Genomic DNA, 19,435 nt, shown 5'->3' on the forward strand with positions numbered 1-19,435 from the left:
TTCCATCACCTTCTTTGATTTGCATATCTTCACACTGTAACTGAGGAGAGTCTCCAAGAGTTAGGTTGTATAAAATTTGAATATTGTAGGAATATGCATTACAAAAGTTTAACACAATACATTTAATTGGAATCTGAGCAGGTTTTTTTATCTACTTCTAACATGGATTCACTTTGCTTCACAATTATTTCTCACAGATAATTACTATCACACTTCTCTCTTCCTTTCTGTGTGGTTACCATGATTTCTGCTTTACTAAAATTGTAGGTCATGTATTTATAAACTTATGTCTTTAAAATATGTACTTACCCATGTAAAACCACACAAATAGAATTTTATTATTTAGACCTACTGCTTAATTTAGAACTAAATTAGGGTGGTTCTCTTAAAAATAACCCATCTCATACACACTACATTGACATACACACTACAAACCATAACTGAACTGAACATACCTTTCTAGGACAGACAGTCAATTTAAGCTAGAATGTCACAATCTATGACAAATCTGAAAGAAAAAAGATGCCTGATCCAAGGCACAGCTGGATAGAATATTTTAGTCTTGTTATAGGAACTGTTGTGTTGTTTTGCTTTTGACTTGTCCTGCATTGGAAATTCAAGATAATAAATGTAGAAAACAAATCAAATGTGTAATTATAGCATATTTGCTTTAGCAGGTGGTCATCAGTCTTTGAATACACCCAGCTGATTAACGTTATGATGGAATAGGGGTTCTTGGAGCTATATTCTTTTCATTGTTCATTTTAAATTACTCTGGTTCTGTAATAATTCCACTTTCAGAGGCCTGTGCATTTTTAAACTGGCTTTACTGCTTTAAACAGATAAACATCCTGTTCAAGACTGACATTTCTGCAGTTTTTGATTGTAGTTGGCCCCTGTTGTTCTAAAATGTGACATAAAAACTCAGCAGCTCCATTTGTTTTCTTTCTCTTTGTGACTTGAAGCTCAGTAATGAGTGACAAATCTTCCCTCTCTTTTTACTTCCTTCTGTATGTAGTTTATATCCAGACCGGACATGGCTAGAAGCCCTACCAGTACATTACTATCTCCTTCCTTAGCATTTTGCAATGTTCAATTTTTCATTTTACTTTAATCCTTAAAGTGATTATCTCTCAAATGACATTACAAAAAGTGTATACATTTGCTGCCATGATAACATAGAGTTAAAACTGGAGCCTTTTATTTTTTAAATTTCAGTCCAAACTCTATGATCAGATTATAGTCTACAGTACATTGGCAACATCTGGGGTAAATGGGTTTTACACATCTGGAATAAACTGTACACCAATGTGCTGCCAAATATGGAGATATTTTATACAATATTTATAGCAATGTGGGGGCATAATGCATGTACAGTAGAATTCTAGTACATTTGGTCATTAATCAAACTAGAAGTTAATATAAAAACGAGTTACACATTTTTATTAAGAGCTTTTTAGCAGACAAATGACTAAAATGTAGGATTTAGATGACTCCCACTCTTTCCAATACAGGACTATAAGGCTTCTTTTAAGAATTTTGCCAGCTATTAGAGAGTGGTACCCAAACAACAGAGTGTATTTCTGCAAGTTTACTATTTCTTCTCATTTATGACATGTATACTGAGAGGCACAAAATGCAGTTCCATGATTATGAATATGTAAACATAAAATATCAGTTTATGAAGTCATGTTGGGTGATATTGCAGGTTTAGTTTATTATTAGACATAAAAAGGAAATAAATGACTGGCTGTAACTCAACAGGTGTCATGAATACATATAGAGTATTCCCATTAATGGCAATTAATAGGTGTAACCAGCTTGTGCCCTGGCATTTAGTTGCAGGTCCAAGATATTGATGTCTCACTAGTGCTTTTGGGATGACTGTCCAAAGATGCTACAAGTCCAGTAAGAACTTTACAATGGTCTGTGGTTGAGAATGTTGCTGTTGAACATGATTACCCAACAAGAGTCAATTAGGATCATGTCAGGTGATCATGAGGGCCAATCCTATACTTGAACACTGTGTGCTTGACAGAATTCCTGTGTAAGTGCCTGTGTAGAGCATGCACTGCTATGTGGGAAAATGAGCTGTCTGTGCCTGCCAGGTTCCACTACTAGTGGGACGGCTTCTGGTTGCAACGTCTCCACTTATCACTGGGCAATGGGAGTAACCTGTGCGACAACTAATTCTGACTGGAATTGAGAGTACTTTGAATCCCATTATTATACCTTTATCAAACTGATCTTGGTTAGCAATACAATAACAAAAATTACTCTCTCTGGCACTGATAGACATGGAATTGGATATCAGTAAAACACAGATTAAACCTATATTCATCAATGGGAATGACATTGTCCCATCTTCTTCAGTTGCTTTTCAACATTGCCAGGTACTGTAAGTCAATGTTGATGACTAATGATTTGGTCATGAAAGGCTCTGAAAGCTAATGAATAGTCTGTCAGATGTCTTTGGATTGTTTTGTTGCAAATTAGCCTTTCTTGATGATAACATTTTCTGTAACTCTGGGTGATTGTTTAGCTTTGGTGACACAGTGTACCAGGGTGGGAATGATTACAATAAATGTTGTTTTAATGCAGTCTAAAATATGAGAAATGGTTTCTGGATGGACATTAAAACAACATCCAACCATGTGTTAGGACATTCCATTCCATTAATCATCCCAAGTGCCTGGTTCCTCTCTAATGTCTTGTTTTTATAGAGCTGTGATTTGAACAGTACAGTATGTGTGCATCACAATATCTTCACACCAAATGGCATTTCATGAATTTCAAGCATACAGTAGGAGCATTTGTCAGTTATTCATAAATAACACTAACAAACCATAGACAAAATCATACATAAACATTGATGAATTTAATTAATATCCTAAAAAATCGATAGATAATGCATTAAGATTTGACTAGAAAGGTAATTGAGTCACACATTCATTAGTTACCTCCTACATATTAGGGGTAATTAGTTGTCACTTGTGGATATTAATACCCAATTATGCATTAATAAATCATAATCAAACAATCCTTATTATACATTAGTTTGTTCAAGGCTATAGGCACAATATTTATACTTTTATCATTTATAAAGGATGAGAAATCATTTATAAAATGAATATGTAGCCACATTATTAGGCTGTATCTAATAAGATAAATCTGTAAAAACAAGGCATACCTGTGCTAATTAAATAATTGGCATCCAGAGGGAGTGAGATGCCACATGAGGAAACAACCTTATAGAATAGGCTTTGTGTAGAACTGGCCACTCCCCTGGACTAACTGAGAGGGTTATAAAAGCAGTCAGGAGAAAAAAAAGGATTTTTACGCTGTCTGTAGGTTCTAGCATGAAAGAGCTCCTAAAGGAGTCTGCCATAGCAACAGGTTGAGCTGGCTTATAGGCTTATTAAAAATATATCTTACACTATACTGAGGGGTATTACAAATGCTGGACAGGCTGTCTGACTGGGAGACTCATTTGCTAGGATCAAAAGGGTTGAAGTGTTCTATCAAGGAACAGGGCTGGCAAGATGAACCTGGACTGATGGAAGGCATTAGCACCTGAAGGAGCAGGGCAGCAAGTAGAAAGATAGCACCATAACTTCTCCCTAGCTAGTTGGGGGGGGGAGAGAGATTAGTGAGGTTATGGTGATGGGGTTCTCTCTCACTCAGATCTAAATCCTGAGAGTACGACAAGAGGGGAACAATCAATTGACTAGCAGCCTGGAGGGGCTCTGTCTGTGAGACTTAATGTCAGACCACTAAAATTGAGAAAAATTAAGGTGACATGCTAGCACTATTGTTTTTAGCATGGTGTGGGTGATATTATTCAGCCTATAACCTAAGAAGTTAAGAAGCTTTCCTGATCACTGTCTGTTGGACATTTAAAGATATCTGGAAAACCTGTGGGACTACTGTTCTCTGGAACCATTGTTCCAAACCAATGGATTGAAGAGTCTGAATCATTTAGCCCGGGACAGAAAGCATTACATGGGGACTTGATTCTAAAAGGCATTGACCAAGTCACTTCTGGGGATTTCTTCCAGATCAAGTAGCAATGCAAAAACCTTGGGACACAAGGTGGGATTGAACCTGAGGAGCAGTAAGGGCAAAAAATGCAACTTCATTACATGAAGGACCTCTGGGAATCTAATACAACTTCCTAGCATGTAGTTGAGCTCACTTTGTTGTATCCTTGGATCATTAAGCTACTAACAAGCAAAAAAGCAGTAAAGATCAAATGGCCTCCTCTCATTTATAACCTGCCTTACAAATGCCTGTTGGCTTTTGTAGTACCCTTAAAATGGTTGAATGTTAGCCAGCTGGAATGTGTTCCAGTATTTCAGAATGTCAGCATATCAAAGGTTTTCTCCTGTTAACTTTCACACACAACACAAGCAAGATGGAATTTTCACCTAGATAAGACCCAACCTTGTGACATTTAAAGATACTTTCAAGTGGACATGTAGCTTTGTAGCACAAGGAGTAATTATCTCTACTATGCAACTATTAATTTTACTACTGCAATGCAGTACAGTATGGGAAGGATTCACAGACCTAATTAAAGATACTTGATATTTTCTTTGCAATTTCTTGCTAATTGCAATATCTTGCCCCTGCATCAACTTGGAATGGGAAGCACTAAGACCATGTAGACTTTACCTTTTACACCCACTATGCTTTCTACAGTCTTTATTTTAATTTAAAGGAAGCACACATATCAAATTCACTTAAGTTTTCAAGTCAATTTGCACAAATAAAAAAAGAGAGTTTTTTTATGGAAATTGAAACGAGCATGTATTTCAGATGATAGTTTTGTTATTGTTTTCAGCTGTGGTCTTTTATTTAATTAAGTTTCAAGAACTGAACAAGATGTACAGTACATCATAGAAACATATTTAATCCATTACTGCAGCACATCCACTGCTTTGCAGTATCAAGTATCATTATGTGACCTCAGTTTCATACAATACCATCACAACATTGTATTAATATGCAATTCCCTTTTCAAAAATACACAATGGTGCAACATAGTAACATTTCTCAGCCAATATCATCAACCTGTCCTAATGCTGTTGCTGATAGTGGCAAGCAAAACAGCATCAAATGTCTGGCACAGTCAATGTCTGAACATTGCAATGTAATTAAAAAAATACCATTCTTTCAAAACTCGTGTAAACTTCAATAATAATAATAATAATAATAATAATAATAATAATAAGTAATATACATATGAATCATGGGCATTAACAATTCTCAATGACAGTATCATACAAGAATAAATATGCATACTCCAAAAAAGCCTGAAACTGACTTATAAGTTGTTTTTTATAAAAGTTTTCATAACAACAATCATAACCATAAGTACTGTAACCATTTACAAAACATCAGTCTTTTACATAAACATACTGTACTTAATGGAAAAGTAAAGGAATACATTGACCTTGTGACTTTTGATATAAGTACACACAATGTGTTTAAAATGCAGCTATGTAAGTAGTTTACAAAGTACAATTTTTGTAACTCTTCCAGACTTCATATTTTTGTTGCTAGGGAAGCACAGAAGAAGTATCTCTCTCAAAATCAAACGAACAGGTTTGAAAAAAGGAACTACAAAAAGAGAAGACACAAATATAGGGGATAGAGGACACAGCTATTTCATTGATTCCTTCCAATAGCTAAACCCTTTATTTTAAAAACATCCCTACTCTTGTCAACAGCTCTGCAGTCTGCTAGCCTGGATAGCAAGAGGAAGAAACATAATTTTAAATATAAAAAAAACAACATTTTCCTTTGAGTGTTTATTGTCATGAACAGAACCCGGCAGACACATTAGAAAATGTACAGAATAATAATCAACCACGGTCAATATCTATTGGACTTTACACAAATTTAGCACAAGCAGGTTTACAACTTGCTTATTACTACTTGCCTTCTCTCTCTCTTGTATTCTTGCCCTTACTTCATCACGGTCTTCCTTCAGGTGCTGGTTGTTATTCTGTTGAGGTGTCATCTTAAGTCCAGGGAAGGAGTCCTAAACGCAGAACCATTATTTTCCAAATCTGACGATATCCAATTTTCAGGAATTAAAAGAGAAAGAGAGAGAGGAAAAAAACAGCAGAGGGGATGTAAGAAGTGAAAAAAAGTGTTGAAAAAGAAACAAAAAAGCTAAAATAACATTCTATAAAATTTCCCCGACGGCCCACAGTGAGCAGTGGGCTATGCCTGTTCCCTCATAGACTGCTCACTGACTGTTCACCTCTATCAGTGCTCCAAAGAGGGTCTAGAATGAGTGCTGTTCCTCCTCATTGACTAAATAAGGACATCCCAACACAGTCATTCTCTTTTCACTGCCCACAGGAGTCCCCTGCACAGCTACAGAGCATAAGGCTAGAGAAGACATTTCTCCAAGTTCAGGGATCCTGCACAAGTTTCAGAGCACAAAAAAAATGCATTGTGCTCTTAGTGACTGGATTTCCTGCTCTAGCATAGTGCAGGTTGGCAGATTTATTTTATTTTTTTAAATATATCTTCTTTTTATTCTTCTGCTGATTCTTCTTTTTTAAGTAAGATGTTTAAGTATCACACACAAAACATAACCTTATAACCTATTTCAATTAAACATATGCCTGTTTTAGAACTACTTATGGTGTATTAGTGCTGATTCTTTTTAATTATTAGTTATTGCTGGTTAACTTTGAAATTTGCTCATGCATATTACTTCACTATTCTAGTTATATTAATACTGGCGGTAGTTAAATTAAAGTTAAATAATACAGTTTGATAAATTACCTAAAGTGTTAGAAAACCGATGCTAAATGACCAAATAAAATAACACTGGAGTATAAGGAGAAATAAAATTAATATTTTATGTAAAATATCTTTTTTTTTTCTAAATTAGCTCTAATGGGAGTCAACAGCACCACAATACGTGTATTTGTCAAAATCCTTATAAAGATTATATGGATAGCAGCATTTGCAGAAAATCAACAGATTGCTGAACTTTCTTTGCAAATGAGTCATGCATGTCTTGAGCCCACAGACATATGGAACTTATTGTGATGAGCAACAGATGTCAGATGTATTAGAGGGGCCTAAATTACAGAAACACTCAACTCCACACATGACACACCTAGTTCAAAATATAAATTATGCCTAGAGCTTATTGTTCACAGAGGGATTCAGCAAGCCAATGTGTAATTTTTTGGCTAGTCAATACATATAAAAATCAAAAGCCCAAAATTCTTTTGTCCAAGTCTACACACTTCATAGCATTTTTATATTTTAATTTTTGCAGATTTGTTTAAAATCTAAGGCAACATTCCAAAATTCTCCTCTTCACTGTTAATGTCAAGTATATATAAAAAAAGTTTGAAATGAAAAACATGGATTTTAAAATGCCAGATATGAACTTTCACAAAACCTAAAAAGAATTTTACCAAGAGAGTATTTTGCTTTTCAGCCTAATTTCTTATGGATTAATAAAGGGAATGACCATGGGACCCATTTCCCCACTTGGGAAGAGACAGTGGAAGTGAAATTCACTGGAGAATTTGCATGTTGTAGATTAACCCACTTGGAAAAGAACCAGACCATACACAGAGGCAGAGGGTATTTGTTTAACTTGAGAATCATAGGAGACTTTGATGTCTTGTACTATTGACCCGCAAGAAGATGCAGGCATTCCCCAAGCAAGGAGAAATGCAAATAAGGACTTTACTATATATTTTAACTCCATTACAGGGTTAACGCAAATTTTGCATCATAGATGTTTTAAAATTGAAGTATTGTATTTAAGTATATGTACATTATGTATAAAGTGTATTTAAGTTGAAATGTTATAAATAAAACTTGAATCAAAATAACTAAAGAGAAAGCACATTAGTTCAGGCATTTTATAGTCAAGCTCAGAATAGTCAATATCATTGTAAAATATCCCACAATATATTTAATTAATTTAATGTACAGTAAATGTACAGTATATAGCAGTAACCAAACCTGGGTTGATCAAGGGCACAGCAGTCCCATTTTCATTGTTTCACCAATCTTATGAAAATAATTGGAGTTTGTAGGTGTTGAACCTGGGATCTGATTACCTTAATACTGCAAATCAACTGTGCTTTCTATCAGGACAAGTGATCATTTTGCTATGACATTTAATTTTGGATTAGAACTTTGGAACTGTTCAAAATGCAAAACTTGAAGATTGTTCCAGGCAAATATTGAATATAGATGCATGTTTATTATAAAGCAAAGTTAACATTCTCCAAATCTTAACTCATTTCCCCTATACCATGCAAAATAATGTTTGTCTACTATGCCTAATGCACATCCCAAGTGTCATATTGCATGACAAGAACAAGAGCTAAAACCCCAGGACATCCACTGAAGTTGTAACAAACTAACATTTTTTCTATGTCCCAGAACGGCAAGATAACCAAAAGTTAAAATATTTATTAAAGCCCCCCACATGCGCATAGAAAAATAAAAGACAAGTATTACAAAAAAACAGATTGTTCAGTTCAAAAACAGATTGTTTTTTGTTCAGTTCAAAAATCTTTATATAGAAGCATACTTATCTTTCCAAATAAGACTTCCAACAGATTCAACATTTAGCCTAAGTGCTTCTTTTAATTACATCCAAGGTGACATTGAACAGTTCTGTTGTGTCAGTACTAAGCAAACGTTCAGAATAATGAGCCATATGTAATACATCTCATTTAATGGAGGGACAGGTTCTATTAACTGTAAAATAAAACTTTCACTTGACACTTTTCAAGGGTTGAATTACCTGTAATTACTTTGTCTTATCTATGAATGAGACGCAGATCCATTTTTCTGAAGGATAAGTACACATTCACCATTTAAAAATTTTCAATGCCCCTATAAACAAAGACAATAATGGAAGTGAAATGTACAGGCTATCTTAACACATATCTTTCCTGTTATCTGTTGCACAGTAACTGTGGCATAAATGAATATGCTTTGGTTTTTTATTGTTCATTAGAATTTAAGGCGTGTTCTGCAAGGCAGGTTCATGCTAGTTACTATAGAAACAAAGGACAAGGGGACTCTTGATTTCATTTAACAAGAAAGAAAAAAAAACTTGTACATATGCAGAGCTATCATACTCCAGATAAATTCTGTCTTGAAGAGAAATAGAACCGTCGAACAGTATGTACCATATATTTACCACAATATGTATTGTGAGTAGAAGAGTTATTTTGTATTAAATGCTTAAAGTATTCGAGTATTAAAGTTATTTTGATTAAAAGCTTAATTTGGGTTGCGCCAGTGCAAGAAAAATACTAATACATACAAACTTTAATTTATGTGGTTATAATCAATAAAACAATTATCTTCATCCCAACTAGTTCTTTAGACTATTTCTGACACCATATTGACAATTAGAACAAACTGATGAACTTGATTTCTCTCACAGTGTTTAATAGTGTATAGTCTTGTAAATTGAATTGAGTTGGACAACATGTGATTTTTGCAATATCCAGGCTCAAAATACTTTCTATTGGTTATCTTAAGAGTAAGTTCACTTCATTCCTGAAATCTATTCTGCACAGTGTTAGAGCACAGTATTAGAAATATAGACCAATCTTAGAAATACACAGGTCTCCTGAATTATCTATTCTGCTGTGTGCTGTTGCATAAAAATTGAACATACTGCACTCATTGCTAAATTGTGAAATGGGAACAACAATGGTTTTGATTTTCTCTTTTTAAGAAAATAAGTTAATCTTAACAGTTTGATGGCTGCCTATGACCCTTGTGTAGATTTGACTCATGGTGCTGATATTATTAAACTTCCCAGCTATGAAAACAACTCAGCACACCAGGGTGTCAATTCTTCACATTTCACTAGGAATTTGAAGTTAGAATATTGTTTTCTTTGGGCCAAAATCCAGCTCATTTATATCTGAGAGGATATGAAAACCATTGAACTTTCCACATTCTACCATTTACTATGGTTGCATTTTATTTTGTGTTTGAAGTCAATGGTTGTGTATGAATATATTCCAAGTCACCTTTAAATTAATCAAATATCTGGTAATTTTACACAGAAATAATTTTACCAAGCTGATATTACTCATACACTATTTCTATACTTTTGAGTCTCCAAACTATAAGAAGATGAAAATGAATATTGCATATAATACCTAATAGTGGATTTAAAGAAGTTTTTCCTTGCCACTATACATTTTTTTCTCAATTGGATCAAAGACTGACCCAATAAAATAACATAAAATCACGAAAAGCATTGAAATAAATGTAATAATTCCAGTGGAACAATATACAGTATACCCATTATATACAGTAAGAATATCCATCCTTTATAAGCTATTCATTCCTGTTAACAGTAATGCCAATGTGGAGTTTTTCCTAGATGGGTAGTAACAAGTTGGAATTATACCCTGGACAGGACACCAATCAGTTGCAGGGCACTGCAACTCAGGGATAAAGAGTTATCGTAGCCAGCATGTCTTTGGAAAGTGGTTGAAAACCAGTGTGCTCACTGAAAATCCACAGACGAAAAAAAACCACCAACACCTGCAAAATTCACAGAGAAGGTGCCTTAGTCTGCAATCAAACATACTGTAGTACTTGCACATTGTGAGGCAGTAGTTCTGATTGCTACACCCTGACAGCGCTGTGCAGGCCGAGATATTTTCTGCCTCAATCTACAGCATCAGAAGGCAGTAGTACAATAACATTTAAAGCCATACAACATATGTTTTAAAAACATACAGCATCTGTTTTCTTCTGTGTGCATACAAAGAACACTTTTCACCTAAGTTTAATTATTGTTTTTTTGTCAAAAAAGATTTTTGGTTTAACTTGTTTGATTATCTGTTGAAGTCCTTCCATCTTTTGTTTGCACCAGAAAATATGTTATCATATTTTCAATTTCCAATTTGCACCAATAGCCTTAATGGCCATAATTGATTTATGTATTAGAATAATTGAAAAATATATGTCAAAGGGCAAATTATAATTGTAAGTGTAAAACCATACAAAAAATAAGAAGTGTTTTTATTTCTTCTTATTTCAGAAATGTTCAGCTACTGTAACAAGGTATTTTTAGGACTCCGGCTGCTCCCCTGCATTATGAAATAAGATAAGTAAAACGAAGCCTGTCTAATAAACTGCAGTATACCAATTTTGCTACAATTCAAAATATGGCACCATCTAAGGTTTCATCTAAAGTACCAAACCAAAAAAAAAACAAACTTAAATATTTTTTTTAATTGTTTTTTCAGAAAAAGCTTCAAACATTTCAAGCAGAACTACAAAGGGTTTTAAAGCCCTTCTTCAACTGGATAACCCTAGTTTTGGAAAATATTTTTTAAAATACTTTACAAAATACTTTTAAGTGTACCATGTGAGGGTACATCAGCAAGCAGCTGCAGGAACAGTGGGAAGAAGCTGCTTAGAAACAATAAGAAACGAAAATATTTTGCAGCTGGAACCCCTGACTTCTCTGCAGGATGTTGTGTGGGGCAGCACAGGGATGATTTTACAGCTGAAGGTTTAGCCTGCCATGGCCTCCTGAACTGTACTGCTTCTGAAATAGATGAAAAAGATACCATTTCACCAAGACGAATGCATGTTAAAACTTATATATTCATTTTTTCTGGTAAATAACATGACACTGGAGCCTTTTCTATAAATTACTACATGGGGTCAATTTTGGAAACAATTTTCCCCTTATTTTTCTGAAGGATTATGAATTTCATCTATAAAAGAGCAGTAAATTATATGTTGCCAATGGACAAATTCCATGGAAACAGTACATCATTTCCCAAAAGAAAAGAATGTCTGAGTTAAAGTAAAAAGAATTTGAAATATAGGATATCACTGAGAAGGTAAAATTTGCAACTGGAGGTCCCAGTTTTTGTTCTTGGTCAAGTCAGATGTCAGAAGGTTAGACATTTTAGCAGGTCTATTATGTTAATTGTTTTGATCACTTCTGTAATGTTTTAGTAAAGCCTTTTAGTACAATAGTTTTGAACAGATGGTGTCCTGAAAAGAGCATGCAGGCTGAATGCAAATTTTACCAAAAAATTAAAAGTTGTGTACTAATTATCTAAGCATAAACTATCAAACAGAAACTTGAGAAAATACCAAAATGACAAACAACACCTTAGCACGTAATGTATTTACATCTTAGTGAAAAATAATACATTATCTATCCACCCATCCATTTTCACTCCACTTTTCCTGGTGAGGGTCACGGATAATACATTATTAATACTAAAAACGTTCTTTCCTGTGTGCATTAGTGCATGACAAATTGTGGGTTGTTTAAGCATATCTGAGGGTAATTTATAAATGCATACTTGGTTATCATTGCTAGTAAATCCCCAACTGGTATTTTACAACCCAAATAATGTTACGCAGAGTGTTTCTGTGTTTTTGAATACGACTGTATGTTATTCTATTGAATTACAGAACAAATATGTCAAGAATATGACTGTAAATGTCCATCTATCCATTTTCTAACAGCTTCATCGAATTCAGGGTTGCGGGAGACCTCTCCACAGGCAAGGGTGCAAGGCATGGGATGCCAGCTCATTGCACAGTACAGGCAGACACAGACACGCACACACTCCTACCAGAAGCCAATTAAACTACCAGTGTGCCTTTGGACTGTGGGAGGAAAGCCGAGCACCTGTAAGGAATCCACACAGAGAACATACAAACTCCACTCCTGAGGTCCAGAATTGAACCCAGGACCACCATGCCTCCCCATGACTGTAAACAAAACATCCCAAATTTCTTCATCTCTTTTTTTATTATGCTATACAGCTGTTACAACCTCCTTCAATATCCCTTAATTGATGGTGCATGCTATTTAATAACACTTCTATAAATGCACTTTCTTAGTTAGTTTTTAAGCGGTTTTGTATTTTATATTACTTACAGTGATTCTAGAGTTCATGCACTTCAGCGGGAATTCTGTGTGGAAACGGTGACGTGAATTAAGCCATAATGAAGAACGTTAACATAAATATAGCTTCATTCCAGGACAGGGGTGGGGAGCAGGAAGGGGGCTCAAGTTTCAAGCTGGTGGTGTGATGGAGGAATTGATATTTGGACAAAAAAGGCATAATATTTTCCTGCACTGTCATTGCTCCATCTACAAAATTACATTTGTTAACTAAGCAAACACTTCTGCAACTGAAAAAACAGACTTCCCTGCAAAACGGCACCTTGTTCATCAACATAGTCATATCAGTTTCTCACACCAGTACTTGAGCTCATGCTACCTAATTTTCTTTATAAACACTGCATTCTATAAAATGGAATAAGGAGGGTATTTTTGGTACTTTTGCCTTAGAAAGTTGCTTGTTATTGAATCTACAGTAAATAGATTCAATATGGTTGAGCTAAATAGTTTTAGGATATATAATAAAATTGCTTTGCAAAGATTTAATTCATTAATCAAAGTTGGCAAGATTTGCCAGTGAAAATTAGTGTCAAAAAGCTGAGCCGTTGTTTAACGTATCCGCATTATGATATACAATAAAACTCCACACATTTACAATGAGCTTGTATAATCAGGGTTTTTATTATAAACCAGACTGTCACTGTAATACAAGCAGCACAATACCACTTTTTTAGAATCTACACCACTAGAAAAATGTATGGAATAACATTCTGCTTAAAATGTAGTTTCTGCCATTAAATACTTCATAGATAATAAATATCCAATAACAAAAAATATCAACCTCAAAACTATAGAACTCTCCTGTTTCATTTGTGAACATTTACAATACTAATTTAATTGAAAATATACAACTGTATATTTTAATATGAAAATGTAACATTTTAATAAACTCAAAAGTTGTTTTGTGCAGCAGGCAGTACAATGCAATTCATTTATGAACATTCCAGGGAAGCTTTTCTATTACAAATTCAAGAGGAAATGTGGTGTGTTTGTGAGGCGTGTTGCTTAATACCATGGGACACAGTCATAGTGCTGACGTCTCACAATCCATTCAAATGAATAAGGAGGTGGTCATTGCCTTTGTGGAATTGTTAGTTCATAGTAAACTAAAAAAAAACTGTAGTTTATATATAACAAGTGTGCCTTTCCTTTAGAATTTGTATAATTGTGTTCCCAAAATATTGATATTATTGGTTAGATATATTTTTTCAAACGAAGTTCCATGTTACAGGTGTGGAACACATCAGATTAGCCTGGTCATGTGATGAATAGTAAAGATTCGACCTGACCTAAAGGTCTCAGATCAAAGAGCTGGATGTGAAGCACAACAAAACTATTTATTTGAGTTCAATGACAGGAAATAGCTGGTGTGGGAAGGTCTTTCTCCTATTTTCCTTTTAGGTCAATGCGTGCTACCACATGTGTTCCGCTAAAAACAATGAAACCTGGAAAATTCTCAATGCAGAAATGAAGGATCATTCTGCTCTGTTGCATAGATATTTAAAGATGTCACAGTATTAATAAATTTAATAAGTATACGTGTGATATTATATATATTATTATATATTTTATAAATAGTGCTTCTGTTCCATGGGCTAGTGGTCATTTGTTAATAGAAAAGGAAACATCCTGATAGACAACACCTTATGATAATACAAATGTACAAAAATGGCCTTTACTATCTTATTACTTATTTTTAAAAGCTTTATAAAAATATATCAAAATGTGTTAGTGGCTTTGAACACTGTAAATATTCAATTACTAATTTATAGATCTGGATTTCTGACAAGTCCCTAGTACATTTGTCCTGCTCTTAGAATTGTATTGTAATTGAATACTCCTCATACTCACTAAACGGGATTAGGTTTGACCAGTGAATACTAAATGGACTGATAATTGTTAACATTATGAGAATTAGAACAACAAAAGTTCAAGAACACTGTTTTTAAAAGACAAATTGTTAGTCTTTCCTTCGGAAATGTCTTAGCAGTCTGTCACTTTGATGCATTTCTACAGACCCTATTAAGCATAAACACTTCATGGAAAATGGGACTGTTTATAATTTGGAAAGCCCTTGTCATTCCACCAACGTCAGATGAACATACTTTTTTTTTGCTGTTAAAAGAGGCTGTAGAAAATATTGACTTTTAAATGACATCTCTACATGTATTAGGTTATTTGGTTAAAAGCACAATGAAATTTAGTTAACCACAATGCAATTACAGCCAAGTATTGAGGGGCATGGCTAAGCATAGTGAGTGTCCTGCATAAGAATGCAAAAACCTGCTAAATTACAGTTCACATGTACCTTATTAAACTTGAATAAGCATGTAATTATACATAGCTCAAACCACCTTTTGGTATTGTGTTCCTTGTTTATGAAGCAAAGGTTCTACCATCTTTAAAAAAAACAAAAACAAGACACTTTTTCATTTGCGGCACAAAAATGCATCAGAAAAAATAAACGTTTTCAGCTCTAAGCACAAAAATGAATCATCCCACTCAAGCTTTCTTCCACAAAGGAAGTCCATAAACTTCCATGTGAAAAAAATAACCCAGAGTCAATACATTCCAAAGAAACAAGAATACAATGTACAATATCTGTCTTTCAATATCCATTCTTTAATTTTAATGCTATACAAATTAGACGGCACGCAATAATACAGTCTTATTTCATTTTTAAAAATACAATTGAATTAGTAGTTATTTTCTCATATTTAACCAGGTCTCACTTGGTCTTCAACCATCAGTCAATCTCATTTAACTTGGTTTTCACACTGTCTTTTACTTGTATCTACAGGGATAGAGAAGGGTTGGTGAGGTCCCTTACCTCTGAAACAGGTATTGGGCCGAACTAAATTATAAAGTCGTCAATTACACAGTGCCCCGTAAAGAGACTTGTGACATAAAGGCAAGATTGTTACGGTGATTGAACCTACCGTATGCAGCTATGGCTGGACCTTTTGGCATCATGCTTTTCTGGGCATTGCAAATTGGGTACTGCAATTCCAATATGGTGTCTGACTACAATATCCTAAGATAAATTGGGAGAAACTCACTTATAGCACTGTTCTGTCTGACTCCAGCCAGTCCAATAAGGAGTGAGCTCCCACCACCTAAGGATGAGGAATTCTGGACCACTAGCTGGATGTAGGACTAAAGTTGCACTTTCCTAACAGACTCTTACTGATTAATTAGCCTTGGAGCTTTGTGCATAACTCAACAGGATCTGTAAAGTTAAAACATACATTGCAATGAAAAACAGAAAAAAAAACTGGCTCTATCCTAGCTATGCTTCTTTGAGCATCCAAAGAACAAACTCCCCTTTTGCAAATCTGCAAACCGTAACCAAAAGCCCTCTTTGAAAAATTCACACTCCATATGTGTCAATGATTCCTCAGCCTGTCAGTTGGATGGACATTTTCTTCCCTCTTTCCCTCCTCTGGTGCAGGGACATAACAGAGGACCTGACATGTGGAGCCCTCTTGCACACAAGAATGAAAAAAAGTCTACGAATAGAATAGTTCCTTTATTTTCAAAAGAAAAATAATGTATAGCGTTTATAATGTACTGAGTGGATGTGAAAATAAACTGAGTGAATCTCAAGTCATGACTTGAAAAGTTGGACTGATTCAGGAATTGTCACTCCTGTCTTTTTCTATCACAATATAGACTTTAAGTTCAATTGCAATAAAATTAGTTCTAAAAGATGGGAAGTTTATTGCAGAAAGACATGTCTTTCTCAATACCTATCAGAATTTCTGTCATTTCTTCAATCAAGTTCCCCCACAGTCTCTGTTCAAGACTAAAGAGGTGTCTTTTAGCCAATTTGTGGAAGACTTTAATTTAGGACAGGGTTTAACCTTTCTGCCTTACTGTAAACTGATTCTAGAGCACAAAGGTCCTATTTTATAGTATGGTGGCCAAACTTAAAATGAATACTTTAAATTAAGTCTTACTAAGGCAGTATACAGTATAATTTTAACATAGTGTTCCTTAACTTAATTTCTGCACTTTTCCCAATATAGCCTAATGGTTTGATGGCTTTTTTAATTGCTTCACCACATTGTCTGGATGAGGACATACTGTAAATGAGTCCACATACCTGTAAGTACTTAAATTAACATAATTTCCTTTTAACATCATTTCCCCTTCTGTTCCCTCACTCTGGTGTTTTTCATGTTCAACCTTAATATCAACATTTAATATTTTGTACTTCTTCACATTCAATTTGTTTCACTCAATGTCAGTTAAGTGTATAATGCTTTTGTAATGATTGAGATTCTAAAAAACAATTAACTACTAACAGCCAAACAAACATCTGGAGCTAAAAGGGCACCTTCTACAGTATATGTAACAATTCTCATGTGTTTAGAAAATTATTACTTTTTTTAAAAAAACTTCCCTTTTAGTTTGTAGCTATCTGAAATATACAGTATATATGACTGAAGGGGCATATAACTTCATACAAATTATTGTCATCATACAGCTAATGTACTGTAGGTGAGTATATAATAATGAACATTAATGCAGCTTTCAAGGTAATTTTATGGAAGAATCAATAATAATTAAATCCCAAGGTTCTGGGATTTATTTCCCAAGGTTTGAAAATAACTCAGCTTTATATAAAATCTGCTGCACATTCTTCTGCTTTGCATATCTGACTGTTTCTGATTAACTTTTACATTAAAAAGAAATCACTTTTCCCCACGAAAACATTATATATCTAACATATATAACATTTTAAGTGCAAGCTGGAGTTTAAAAAAATTAGTACATTATGTAATACTGTAACTATAAATAGGAAAAAAATACCTTAAAGGATGGAACCTATGCTGGAATATGTCTGCAAGTCACACCACTCAACTTCTTCCCACAAATTATACTGAATTATACTGCCTTTCCAAATGAGCAACACATATACTGTATGTGGGCATAATAGGGACCTCATTGAATGAAGATTCAGTATAATAAAGATATGTGAAACAGTTGTAGAAAAACCCAATAAAGTGAACAACCGATTCAAAAATTTTAAAATTTAAGAAAGAAACAGAAGACCCTGCACATCTACAAGACCAGAATTAAGGTTTTCTCTGCTTTCATTTTTAGAAATGAGTGAGCATACAGTAGATGGACTGAATGTGTTACTCTAAACCTTGACTTTTCTCATGCCCTTATTTTATATTAGATCCTATTTATATTGGCCTTCTTCTAACATTCAGACCAGCCCTTTTTAACTTGCTACTTATGGGAATCACTGATACAGCCAGTCAAAATATGCCATAGATATACACCTATAGAACACCCTGAAAAGTCATATCCACAGCAGTTAAAAATGAGAAAGAGAAAAAACAAATAAACACAAGACTTCCTTGTCAATATCCTACCATATAACAGCACAGCTGTTGTGAAAGGTTTGGGCAAGGAGGTGACATCAGCGGTCTCCCAATCTGGAGTAGACAATGGAAGGAAGAATGAACAAAATCAGCAAAAAAGGAGGAGAATAAGACAAGCAGTGAAGTGTGAGAAAAAAACAAGTTTTTATGTTTCTGTTTCTGTACCATTTTCTTTAGTGCTTAGGTCTTATCAGTTCTAAGCAGTAACATTGTTGGCCCACACCAGAAGAATGTTTTCACAAGAAGTGCAATGTATTTTTACACTGCACGTCTTCAGAATGTTTTACACAGACATACTGTACATGTTTTCAAGTCTTGTAATGTGAATTTAAGCATTTAAATACGTACTGTATACTGGGAGGCATTAAGATGCTTCTCTGTATGTTTTTAAAAAATAAAAAATGTTAACTCCTGGGTCTTGAAGGATAGAGGAAGACAGGGCTTTGTGTACATGTACTGTAATGTGAGTGTACGTGTGTGACTGTTCCATGTTTCCCCATCCTGATCCGTGGTCTTGGGTTCTCACCCTGACCTGTCTGGCCTGTGTTAGTCAGGATGCCACACCTTCACCCACTTCACTTCCTGCTGGCTGGTGAGAGCAGTCCTTTTAAGGACTGTGTAACTATGCTATTCTGATTAATAAAATAGCACTTCTATTACTACTTCTCTGCATAATTATTTCCCATGTTACTGTTTAAACTTTGCAAGATAGTGTCCCAGGTTGGGGACTGAATACAGGCCCTAGTGCTGCAAGGTACTGTCACTCTTCCTTTTATTTAAGTCTTTATGTATTTAAAGACCTGTCTGGATTGAAGATTCAATTAGCTTTATTCCTTCTTTCACAGACTTGAAACAAAAGTGTACAAAAGTATTTATGTGAGATAATGAGGCCTTGCTGTTCCTTAGAAGAAGCATTAAGCATACAATGTCATAACAGGCTATACCGTAGTTTGATCTCTTGCTCTTTTGACGGTAATTAACTGTGGTAAAGTCTGATTGATTTGGAAAAGTCATAGACCTAATCTTGGCACACCAAGTGTTTAATCTAACTACAAAGAGTAAA

General features: G+C 34.5%; 1 protein-coding gene across 1 annotated transcript in view; it reads right to left on the reverse strand.

The window, feature by feature from the left end:
* The window catches only part of arhgap20b (Rho GTPase activating protein 20b), a 29,172-nt gene extending 22,900 nt beyond the window's left edge, over positions 1-6,272 (reverse strand). Inside the window, exon 1 of the mRNA XM_088924512.1 lies at positions 5,945-6,272. Coding sequence (XP_088780638.1) covers positions 5,945-6,025 — 81 coding nt within the window. The 5' untranslated portion in view covers positions 6,026-6,272. The remainder of the gene's footprint in view (positions 1-5,944) is intronic.
* Positions 6,273-19,435: the final 13,163 nt, after the last annotated feature.

The sequence above is a fragment of the Atractosteus spatula genome, chromosome 9, assembly GCF_055471065.1.
Source record: "Atractosteus spatula isolate fAtrSpa1 chromosome 9, fAtrSpa1.hap1, whole genome shotgun sequence".
NCBI classification, from domain to species: domain Eukaryota; kingdom Metazoa; phylum Chordata; class Actinopteri; order Semionotiformes; family Lepisosteidae; genus Atractosteus; species Atractosteus spatula.